The 11,322-nt window shown below is 37.0% G+C and overlaps 5 protein-coding genes across 5 annotated transcripts; 2 read left to right on the top strand and 3 right to left on the bottom strand.

The window, feature by feature from the left end:
* Positions 1-416: 416 nt before the first annotated feature.
* LOC128655631 (histone H2B type 1-J-like) lies at positions 417-791 on the bottom strand. Its single transcript, XM_053709217.1, has one exon. It carries the CDS (start codon positions 789-791, stop codon positions 417-419), a length of 375 nt encoding a protein of 124 aa, XP_053565192.1.
* A 296-nt stretch (positions 792-1,087) lies between these two features.
* LOC128657152 (histone H2A type 1-like) lies at positions 1,088-1,480 on the top strand. Its single transcript, XM_053711395.1, has one exon. The coding sequence runs from the start codon at positions 1,088-1,090 to the stop codon at positions 1,478-1,480; it is 393 nt and encodes a 130-aa protein (XP_053567370.1).
* A 3,245-nt stretch (positions 1,481-4,725) lies between these two features.
* Positions 4,726-5,148, top strand: LOC128657153 (histone H3-like). The gene has a single exon (XM_053711396.1). The coding sequence runs from the start codon at positions 4,738-4,740 to the stop codon at positions 5,146-5,148; it is 411 nt and encodes a 136-aa protein (XP_053567371.1). The 5' UTR covers positions 4,726-4,737.
* A 2,267-nt stretch (positions 5,149-7,415) lies between these two features.
* On the bottom strand, positions 7,416-7,730 carry LOC128657151 (histone H4-like). Its single transcript, XM_053711393.1, has one exon. The coding sequence runs from the start codon at positions 7,725-7,727 to the stop codon at positions 7,416-7,418; it is 312 nt and encodes a 103-aa protein (XP_053567368.1). The 5' UTR covers positions 7,728-7,730.
* Positions 7,731-9,560: 1,830 nt separating this feature from the next.
* LOC128655629 (histone H1A-like) lies at positions 9,561-10,954 on the bottom strand. Its single transcript, XM_053709216.1, has one exon. It carries the CDS (start codon positions 10,952-10,954, stop codon positions 10,298-10,300), a length of 657 nt encoding a protein of 218 aa, XP_053565191.1. The 3' UTR covers positions 9,561-10,297.
* Positions 10,955-11,322: the final 368 nt, after the last annotated feature.

Genomic DNA, 11,322 nt, shown 5'->3' with positions numbered 1-11,322 from the left:
TTTAGTCTTTTTTCTACAAACTAACAAATATGGTATGATAATATATATATATAGTATACACACACACACGGAGTGAAAAAACACTTTAATTTGGAATCAATGAAAGCCGATTTGAAGCCAAATACGTTACCCAGACTTATTTTATAGAACGCGCCATACACAGCCCCTTTATCCATTTTTAATTTATAGTTAACTATAATACAAGTTGCCTTATATTCATAAACGGATCTTATCCAAAAAAATCAATTAAACACTAAAATTACAAACGTTTGAAAATGATAACCACCTATATGATTTGTTTTATATCTAATACATGAAGAGTGATTTTTGTTTACAGTATAAGTTTTAGCTCTGATAGTGGATGTGTGTGTGGCTCTTAAAAGAGCCTTTGGGTGTATATGACACAGTACAGGGAGTTACTTGGCGCTGGTGTACTTGGTGACGGCCTTGGTACCCTCAGACACGGCGTGCTTAGCCAGCTCTCCCGGCAGCAGCAGGCGGACAGCAGTTTGGATCTCCCGGGAAGTGATGGTGGAGCGCTTGTTGTAGTGAGCCAGGCGGGAGGCTTCCCCTGCGATGCGCTCAAAAATGTCGTTGACAAAGGAGTTCATGATGCCCATGGCCTTGGAGGAGATGCCGGTGTCCGGGTGCACTTGCTTCAGCACCTTGTACACGTAGATGGTGTAGCTTTCCTTCCTGCTTCTCTTCCGCTTCTTGCCGTCCTTCTTCTGAGTCTTCATCACCGCTTTCTTGGAGCCCTTCTTGGGTGCTGGCTTAGCTGGTTCAGGCATTGCTAGGAAATGAGCTCTTCACAACACAGAGAACTAATAACTGACAGCGCCGCCAAGAGCTCTATTTATTGTCAGGGATCAATAGGGGCGGGTCTGTGTGCTGATCTCTGATTAGCTGATAATGTCATGTGATATCTAAAGTAGCTTATGAGTGGTGTATAATAAATTTTGAACTTCATTGGTTCCCTCCAAAACTGACCAATCACAATGAGCTCTTTGTTCTCCATGGGTATAAATGACAGAGTAGTGAGGGGATTTAGTTACTGTTTCTCTGCTACCAGTAAAACTTTCTAATCATGTCAGGAAGAGGCAAACAAGGCGGTAAAGTCCGTGCTAAGGCCAAGACTCGCTCATCTAGGGCTGGTCTGCAGTTCCCAGTCGGCTGTGTGCACAGGCTGCTCCGGAAGGGGAACTACGCTGAGCGGGTGGGAGCCGGTGCTCCCGTCTATCTGGCAGCAGTGCTCGAGTACCTCACCGCTGAGATCCTGGAGTTGGCCGGTAACGCTGCCAGGGATAACAAGAAGACCCGCATCATCCCCAGGTACCTGCAGCTCGCTGTGAGGAACGACGAGGAGCTCAACAAGCTGCTGGGTGGGGTCACCATCGCTCAGGGCGGTGTTCTGCCCAACATCCAGGCTGTGCTGCTGCCCAAGAAAACCGAGAGCAGCAAACCGGCCAAGGCCAAGTGAGAACCGAACGCCCAGATCTCTTAGCACAACCCAAAGGCTCTTTTCAGAGCCCCCAAGACCTCCTAAATGAGCTGAATTACTAAGTTTTACACCAACACGATAAATACAACAATATCTGTATAAATATTTATAAAATGTAAAAATAGCTCTGTACAAACTAAATTATATTATAAAAATGCAAAAACAACCAGTGCTTAAAATAAACTTTACTCTTTTACACACATGAGAAATGTATACAATGTATTTCACTGCCTTTTACCACTGGGGGAATATTTATGTAATTAACAACAATGTATCTAATAAGTACAATTCAGGAGACACTAATCTAAAACATTGTTGCTTATTTTAGTCAGATCAGCTGCACAAAGTTACCACTAGATGCAATCAGTATAATTCATCAGACATCTTAGGTAGAAATAGTTTCATTTGGAGCTTCCCCCCCTCTGAAAACAAACAGTGAAACAGATCTCACCGGTCCGTGCAGCACTGAGTACATTTGTATAAATTATTAAATCAGTTATTAAATGTTATAAAAATGTTATAGGCAGAGACTGTGAATAACACGGTGTGAAACAGGCGGGCTTTTTAAAATAAATATAAACGGTCATAATAGCGAATCAGTAAGAAGGATGCAGAGAGCAGCAGCCAATCACAGCGCTCACTGAGTATTCGCTTTATAGACTCAGAGTTTTCTTGCTTTACAATGAGAGTTTGTCAATTAAACTAAATGTAATTTCACCACTTTTACATTTTTTCTCTGGGAAATTATAAATAGTTTTTTTTACACAATCCAGAAACATTCAGCTCTAATGATTATGATGTTCATAGAACCAAACACTTTGTCATTTTCTTTATCTCCTTATATTTGTAACTGAGTAAACTGTAATTACAATCTGAGCTTTATAGGTTAACACCATGAGACATTTTATCAAGTAAATCTATTTCTATAGCAACTGAGTAAGGCAGAATATTTAGCAATTAGGTGATCACAGCTGTATATAACCCGCTTACATTTATTAGTTATAATCTAATAAGGAACAAGGTGTCTAGTAAATATAAAGTTACATTTATTAGTTATAATCTAATAAGGAACAAGGTGTCTAGTAAATATAAAGGTTACATTTATTAGTTATAATCTAATAAGGAACAAGGTGTCTAGTAAATATAAAGGTTACATTTATTAGTTATAATATAATGAGGAACAAGGTGTCTAGTAAATATAAAGGTTACATTTATTAGTTATAATCTGATGAGGAACAAGGTGTCTAGTAAATATAAAGGTTACATTTATTAGTTATAATCTAATAAGGAACAAGGTGTCTAGTAAATATAAAGGTTACATTTATTAGTTATAATCTAATGAGGAACAATGTGTCTAGTAAATATAAAGGTTACATTTATTAGTTATAATCTAATAAGGAACAAGGTGTCTAGTAAATATAAAGGTTACATTTATTAGTTATAATCTGATGAGGAACAAGGTGTCTAGTAAATATAAAGGTTACATTTATTAGTTATAATCTAATAAGGAACAAGGTGTCTAGTAAATATAAAGGTTACATTTATTAGTTATAATCTAATGAGGAACAATGTGTCTAGTAAATATAAAGGTTACATTTATTAGTTATAATCTAATAAGGAACAAGGTGTCTAGTAAATATAAAGGTTACATTTATTAGTTATAATCTGATGAGGAACAAGGTGTCTAGTAAATATAAAGGTTACATTTATTAGTTATAATCTAATGAGGAACAAGGTGTCTAGTAAATATAAAGGTTACATTTATTAGTTATAATCTAATGAGGAACAAGGTGTCTAGTAAATATAAAGGTTACAATTATTAGTTATAATCTAATGAGGAACAAGGTGTCTAGTAAATATAAAGGTTACAATTATTAGTTATAATCTAATGAGGAACAAGGTGTCTAGTAAATATAAAGGTTACATTTATTAGTTATAATCTAATGAGGAACAAGGTGTCTAGTAAATATAAAGGTTACATTTATTAGTTATAATCTAATGAGGAACAAGGTGTCTAGTAAATATAAAGGTTACATTTATTAGTTATAATCTAATGAGGAACAAGGTGTCTAGTAAATATAAAGGTTACATTTATTAGTTATAATCTAATGAGGAACAAGGTGTCTAGTAAATATAAAGGTTACATTTATTAGTTATAATCTAATGAGGAACAAGGTGTCTAGTAAATATAAAGGTTACATTTATTAGTTATAATCTAATGAGGAACAAGGTGTCTAGTAAATATAAAGGTTACATTTATTAGTTATAATCTAATGAGGAACAAGGTGTCTAGTAAATATAAAGGTTACATTTATTAGTTATAATATAATGAGGAACAAGGTGTCTAGTAAATATAAAGGTTACATTTATTAGTTATAATCTAATGAGGAACAAGGTGTCTAGTAAATATAAAGGTTACATTTATTAGTTATAATCTAATAAGGAACAAGGTGTCTAGTAAATATAAAGGTTACATTTATTAGTTATAATCTAATGAGGAACAAGGTGTCTAGTAAATATAAAGGTTACATTTATTAGTTATAATCTAATAAGGAACAAGGTATCTAGTAAATATAAAGGATACATTTGTTAGTTATAATCTAATAAGGAACAAGGTGTCTAGTAAATATAAAGGATACATTTGGTATAGACTGAAATATTTGTTACATTGTTTGTGTAGCTGATAATTATAGCTGAGATTTACTTGTGTGACATCAATAGAGGAGCTGTAGCATTTTATTTGTCACTTTTCTTTATATCTTTTATCTACAGAGAAACGGTAACATTTTATTAAGTTTATTTCCCCTCATTATAAAATGTGTAGCGGTCGCTAAAGCTTTAGAGTAATATGTGATGTGTTTATGTGCAGCTCCGTGTAACCTGTCTGTGTACAGATTGTTATTAGATCCTATTACACGATCACATAACACACAGACATAGCGGTACCACATCAGCTGCTGGGGGGCTTTATATTTAATCGTTTAACATCTGCTGTTTGTGTATCAGGCTCAGTTTTATTATCATAAAGTTATTAAGACAAACAATAGAAATAAAATACATAAAACAGGCGGGCTTTTTAAAATGTGCTCAAGATCACATTAGCCAATCAGTAAGGAGGGACTGCAGCCAATCAGTAAGGAGGGACTGCAGCCAATCAGCACTCAGTACATTGTATAAATAGAAGCTCTTTGGCACATACAGACCATTTCTAGCATCAGACGAGTACAGAGCTCGCTATGGCCCGCACCAAGCAGACCGCCCGCAAATCCACCGGAGGGAAGGCTCCCCGCAAGCAGTTGGCCACCAAGGCTGCCAGGAAGAGTGCCCCGGCCACCGGCGGAGTCAAGAAGCCTCACCGCTACCGGCCCGGGACTGTGGCTCTCAGGGAGATCCGCCGCTATCAGAAATCCACCGAGCTGCTCATCCGCAAACTGCCCTTCCAGCGCCTGGTCCGAGAGATCGCCCAGGACTTCAAGACCGATCTGCGCTTCCAGAGCTCTGCGGTCATGGCGCTGCAGGAGGCCAGCGAGGCTTATCTAGTGGGGCTCTTCGAGGACACCAACCTGTATGCTATCCACGCCAAGAGAGTCACCATCATGCCCAAGGACATCCAGCTGGCCCGCAGGATCCGCGGGGAGAGGGCTTAGACCCACTGCACGCCCGGAATAACTACTGACCCAAAGGCTCTTTTAAGAGCCACCAAATTATCAATAACGCGCTGTACTCACTATTTTATTTTCTTCTTACAGACATTAATCTAGTTTAATTCCCGCAATGAGATCTTTCTCTTAGCATGCGAAAAAAATAGTACCGGTAAACTGTAATCAGATCCCGAATAACCATTTAGTGATATTTGGGTTAATATTCTACAACTCATGTTCTTACATAAACCCAGTGTAAGTGTAGCTTATAAACAATAAATAACTGAGCAGATATTTGCTACTGAAAACCATTTAGCAAAGCGAACGTTATTTTTGTCGTTTTATAGAGAAGTAATGAGATGCTATAAATACTCTAAACATGCAGCAATAAAAACAATTGGCATCAATTTATCAATTAATCATTGTAATAAAATCGTCAATTGGACTCCAAATTAGCAGCATCAATCCCTGAATTATTACACCAATTGTTATTTATTTAAAATCCTATTACATATCCCATGCATAATTATCTAATGTAATAATGATTTAAAGTACAGACATTGTAGCACTTTCCTTTTTTGAGATGTGAATAAATGTAATAAAACCATAGAAGATCAAACGCTACATATCCAGATTTCAAATCTAATGGTATATTAATAGTTAATAAGCGAGTGGTGTCACATGAATAGGTTGATGGGTTTAAACGTTTGCTCCTATTTCAAGTAATGGGAATAAAGTGTATTTTTTGTTTGAAGCACGATATAGTTAGACTGGAAGCTGACTGAAGCTTTATTTTCTGTTCATTGATAGCCTACCTTTTCTTGCATTCACTCCCTGCAGTGATGCCCTAGACATAAAGTCAGATTGTGCCCCTTACAACATCCTGTGTACTAAATACAGTGACATCATGACAGCTACTGTGTATACAGCACTAACCTGGAGATAAATAAGTCCTGACTGATGACCTCACTCACCATAAGCCTCTCTCTTCTCATGTTGTACTTCAGTTCTACACATCAGGTGGTTTTTCAGCAACAGACTCCTTTATTTGTTTTTTTACTGTTTAATGCAACCTGTGTCCAATGTGTGATTCCATAATATAATGAAATTTAGATAAACCAAATATATATTTGAGATAGAGAAAATGAGGATAAATTGATTGGACAATAATTTGTATTATGTTGTTTCAAGTTTTACACAACATATAAGAGAGTAAGTGAAATACCCCATGGTGTCAGTGATCTGGAAACCCAACAAAGAAATCACCCTGCAAAAAGAATGTCCGGGGGGTCTGAGAGCAAATTACAATTTGTATTGTCTTCTCAACTGCAGTTTCTGTAGCTCTTACAACCTTATAGTCTACAGGAATTCTATTAAACAATAGAGTAATCAAGCTCTTAGCATCCACTCAAGAAGATAACCCAATAATTACATCGCATCCCACAGCTCCACTTTTAGTCAAAGGATTAATTTCTAAACATTTGTAGAAATTATTTTTTTTGCTATCTGGAGTTTCTAATTGAAGTATATCTATAGATCAGTACTTTACTATAGAATATTTAGAAATGTACAGATCGGTTAATGAAATCACTGAAAGCCTAAAACTCCTTTTTAATATCTGGAGTTTCTAAATGAAGTATAACTATGGATCAGTACTTTACTATAGAGGTTTTAGAAATGTACAGATCTGTCAATGAAAAGTACGGTCAATGAAATCACTGATAGCCTAAAACAAATATCAAGAACATTGTGTTATATTTCTTATCCTGCAGCGCCACCTACTGGACATTGATTTTTGTTCAAATATTTATTTCAGACGCTGCATCATTACTAAATCACGTAACAAAGTGACAGATAAAGTATGAGATTGTATCATTTCATATTGCAAAACTAATGAACACAGTGTTTCCAATTTATACGTTTATTATGTATATGTTGCAACATTCTAGCCTCAGCGCAAGCTATATAAAGTAATTAATCCGAAAGAGGAACAAATACGATATTACACCAATGCGCTACTTGCTGGAATAGTATATTTATATATATATATATATATATTATACATATATAATAAACATAGTAGACCTTGTGACTAATAAAAAACAAAAACATTTTGGTTCCTACAATTTTCTTCAAGAGTAACAATGCCACTAATTCCCTTTAGCTTATTCAGCGCTAATACTGAACAAATAAAGCTTTAGCTCTGATAGTGAATACGTGGGCGGCTCTCAAAAGAGCCTTTGGTTTGTTGTGTGATTGGGAAGAGATTGCGTTTAACCCCCGAAGCCGTAGAGAGTGCGGCCCTGGCGTTTCAGAGCATACACCACATCCATAGCGGTCACGGTCTTCCTCTTGGCGTGCTCGGTGTAGGTGAGGGCGTCTCGGATGACATTTTCCAGGAAGACCTTGAGCACTCCGCGGGTCTCCTCGTAGATGAGGCCGGAGATTCGCTTAACACCTCCCCTCCGTGCCAAGCGCCGGATAGCCGGCTTAGTGATGCCCTGGATGTTATCTCGGAGCACTTTACGGTGCCTCTTGGCGCCTCCTTTACCTAATCCCTTCCCGCCTTTACCGCGTCCGGACATGTTCACGGTTCTTCCAAAAGTAGATGAATAACCTCAGCAAGGAGGCAACGCTCTTTATATTGTGTTTGTGAGAACCTGAATGGGAACTAGTGGGCGGAGTTTGTAACACTTCAAAATGATTGGCTGACTTACTGTATCCTCCTTTGATTGGCTCGTTAGTGGGTTTTTAATGGGCTCCCATTGTTCTATCTAATGTTTTATCACATTTATAATAATTATTGAAAAATAAATGTGTCTATAATTAAATCACAGTAAAAATGTATTGAAATGTCTGGGGAAACAAAAATTAAAGCAATTGGCGACTCAAATGTATAAATCCTTATGTATAAATATCGTATAAGACTCCAGGAAGCCTCTGTAATAACAGACGCCATTGTGTGATGGAAAAAGCGCGGGCTCCAGAGATTCTTTCAAATAGTTTTATCCTTCTCTTTAGAATTCTTCTTCACAATAGAATTAAATATCGAGTAATTCATGAATAATAATGATGATGATGTTAGGGAAATAAAGTGAGCTGGGAATTAAGGCAAAGAAATGCGACACAGCTCAGCTTCTAATAAATAAGGTTTTTATTATTATTATTATTTCCAAGCAAATAAATTCTCTGTCCCTTTTCTGGCAGCATAAAGTCTGATAAAGAAAAGAAAAATAAATATAAAGTAAATAATGTAAAGCCTTTCCCAGCACTTTCCTTCCCAGAGCTAACCAGCTATAATTTACATTACAATACACAGTGTCTAAGTAATATCTGCTGAATGGCAGAATGTGAGGGGAATTGTTACTGATGAAGTAAGGAACCAACAGAAAGAAAATGAATGTGCAGCCTTATTTATAAGAACATTACAATATTTACAGAAGTCATAAAAGTTAAATTCCCATTTTAAAGATGAGCACATAGATTACAGAACAAAGCATAAATACCACAAAAGAACAATGTATCAAAGTTTGTTTCAAAATGATTTAGTGCATCTTCGTTTTTAATAAATCTCAAAAGGAAACAGCTGTCACTATATGGAAAGGAAGAGAAAACGATTTGGGTCTGGAGCTTGTTAAGTTCATATTCATTGATTAAACCCTGTTATTTTGTGGTTGGCAACAGGAGCCTTTGTAAGTTTTGGGGGGAAAGTCCGGGCTCGTGATTGTCTTCATTATTTATTTTACTTTACTTTGTAGGTTCTCTCTACTAGTTTTATTAACAAACCTTATTTTTATTTATTACTATATCATAATCCCTAACCATATTAAAATGTCTCCTTATAAATACTGACAGTTCTATATGCAGTTATATTTGTATCCATGCATTATTTATATTTAAACAGAAAAAAAAGTTACTATGGATCAGTAGTTTATAAGTTACATAGAATTAAATTTGTTAAATAAAAACCTCTGTAAATTCTAACATTGAAAGTTAGTTAATAGAAATTATTCCAGGAAACTAGAAATATTTTTTTCTACTGTAATTCCTTTTCTTATCCTGCAGCGCCACCTACTGGATATTGTTATGTTCAAATATTTTTCTTGTACACTTTTGGTTTTACATCGCTATTTTTCTAATCAAAGTGCAGAGAAGATATGGGTCAAATGTATAAGCGATTCTCTCACTTTATGTGCAAATTGTTTTATTTCATGTTGCTAAATTATTTAAAAATGCATTGTTTTCTAATAATCATAAGTCAACTGTAACTGGCTTATTTTTTTCCATTTAAAACCCCCGATACATTTCAATATACTTCAGTCTTTTCTCCAAACAAATATGCTACTTATTATAGATTTTACATTTGGAAGGAAAAGCCGTAATGTGACCATTTAAAAGAACAACAATATAAACACCCATAGAATATCATAAACGGTTTATTTGGTATCAATGAGAGCAGATAGGAAACTCATTACTGAATGTGACCCAGAATTATGTTATAGAAGGCGCCATCCCATAACACAATGCACAGAAACTCACATTATCTTCTTGCTGTGGTCTCCTCTAGCCCCTTTATCTGTTCTTATTGTATAGATACCTAAACTGTATTGTTTGCAGTCTATAAGTAAATTTATATTCATAAACGTAAACTCTATCAGATCTTATCCAAGAAAAACAATTAGACACTAAAACTACTAGAGATGAAACCATAACATTACGTATATGAGCATTTGTTTTATATAAAATACATGGAGATAGATTTATGTTTACAGCATATGCACTTTTAACTACAGAACGTATTTACCCTAAGGATGTCAGAGATCACATACAATATTGTTACATAATTCTCACTAACCAATTACAAAGTTCTGTGCTTTACAGACCGGGGAGCAGCAGAGTAGGACATATAATACCTATGTGTGTGAGAGACACAATGTATTTGTCACTGAATAGAATATTTTCTGTTGTGTAATAGAAAAGTGTTTGGATGCTATTAGTAATTAAACTGATGCTAATTTTTATTGCTGATTGTGTAAAATAATTAGTAAATTCACTTTGATTACATTACAGTGAATGGAAAGATCACAGCTCTGTTTGAACGAGTTGGTGGCTCTTAAAAGAACCTTTGGGTGTGAGGAATAAGCAGTGAGATGGATCACTTTTTAGCAGCCGCCTTCTTGGCTTTGGTCACTTTGGGTTTAGCGGCCCTTTTAGCCGGACTCTTGGCAGTTTTCTTAGCGGGGCTTTTTGCTACCTTCTTGGGCTTGGCGGCTTTAGGCTTCTTCGGGCTTTTTGCAGTAGCGACCTTGGCTTTGCCCGCAGGTTTCTTGACCTTTTTGGGGCTTTTCTTTGGCACAGATGGAGCCTTCTTGGGGGACTTGGCCGCCGTCCCCTTTGGCTTTGCTGCTTTCTTGGGTTTGGCCTTTGCTGCTGGCGCCTTTTTCTTGGCCGCTTTCTCCTGGCTCTGCAGCTGCTTCTTGTTCAGCTTGAACGAGCCGGAGGCGCCGCTGCCTTTCAGCTGGACGAGCCGCTCCTTACTCACCAAGGCTTTGAGCGCCACCTTGAGGCGGCTGTTGTTCTTCTCCACATCGTAACCTCCCGCAGCCAGAGCCTTCTTGAGAGCTGCCAGGGAGACCCCGCTGCGCTCTTTAGAAGCGGATACAGCATTGAAAATCAGCTCGGACACGCTGGGACCGGACTTTACTGGGCGGCTTTTCTTGGCTCCACCAGATACAGCCGCCTTCTTCTTCGGCTGCTTCTTGGCAGGAGCGGCGCTTTCAGAAGGAGGTGCGGCTGGTGCGGTCTCTGCCATCACAATTCTCTGTTAAACGCTGATAGTGAATATCTGGTAAAGGAAGCTCAGCTGTTGTTTATATAGAGACCGGACTGTCTATGATTGGCTAGCGCCTGCTAGAGCTACATTCTTATTGGTTACTGTAACTCAGCTGCCTTTGCCTCTCAGCTCTGACAAATAATTCTGTGTTTGTGTTTCTTGAGCTGCAGTAAATTTATATTATTTTGTTACTTATTGATCTGGTGGTGTCTCCCTCACACACACAGGTATTATATGTCCCACTCTGCAGGTTCCCTGTCTGTAAAGCACAGAAGTTTGTCAATAAACAGCCATAAGATGAGTTAATGTGTCAGGAATGTGAAGGCTGCTCAGTGCATCTCGCTATT

Source organism: Bombina bombina, chromosome 4 (genome assembly GCF_027579735.1).
Source record: "Bombina bombina isolate aBomBom1 chromosome 4, aBomBom1.pri, whole genome shotgun sequence".
Taxonomy (NCBI): domain Eukaryota; kingdom Metazoa; phylum Chordata; class Amphibia; order Anura; family Bombinatoridae; genus Bombina; species Bombina bombina.
Note: the sequence above shows the minus strand (reverse complement) of the source record. Positions and strands in the feature narration are given on the sequence as shown.

Excerpts from the sequence above, each read along its gene's own strand:
- LOC128655631 (XM_053709217.1), bottom strand. The coding sequence starts at position 791 with ATGCCTGAACCAGCTAAGCCAGCACCCAAGAAGGGCTCCAAGAAAGCG.
- LOC128657152 (XM_053711395.1), top strand. The coding sequence starts at position 1,088 with ATGTCAGGAAGAGGCAAACAAGGCGGTAAAGTCCGTGCTAAGGCCAAG.
- LOC128657153 (XM_053711396.1), top strand. The coding sequence starts at position 4,738 with ATGGCCCGCACCAAGCAGACCGCCCGCAAATCCACCGGAGGGAAGGCT.
- LOC128657151 (XM_053711393.1), bottom strand. The coding sequence starts at position 7,727 with ATGTCCGGACGCGGTAAAGGCGGGAAGGGATTAGGTAAAGGAGGCGCC.
- LOC128655629 (XM_053709216.1), bottom strand. The coding sequence starts at position 10,954 with ATGGCAGAGACCGCACCAGCCGCACCTCCTTCTGAAAGCGCCGCTCCT.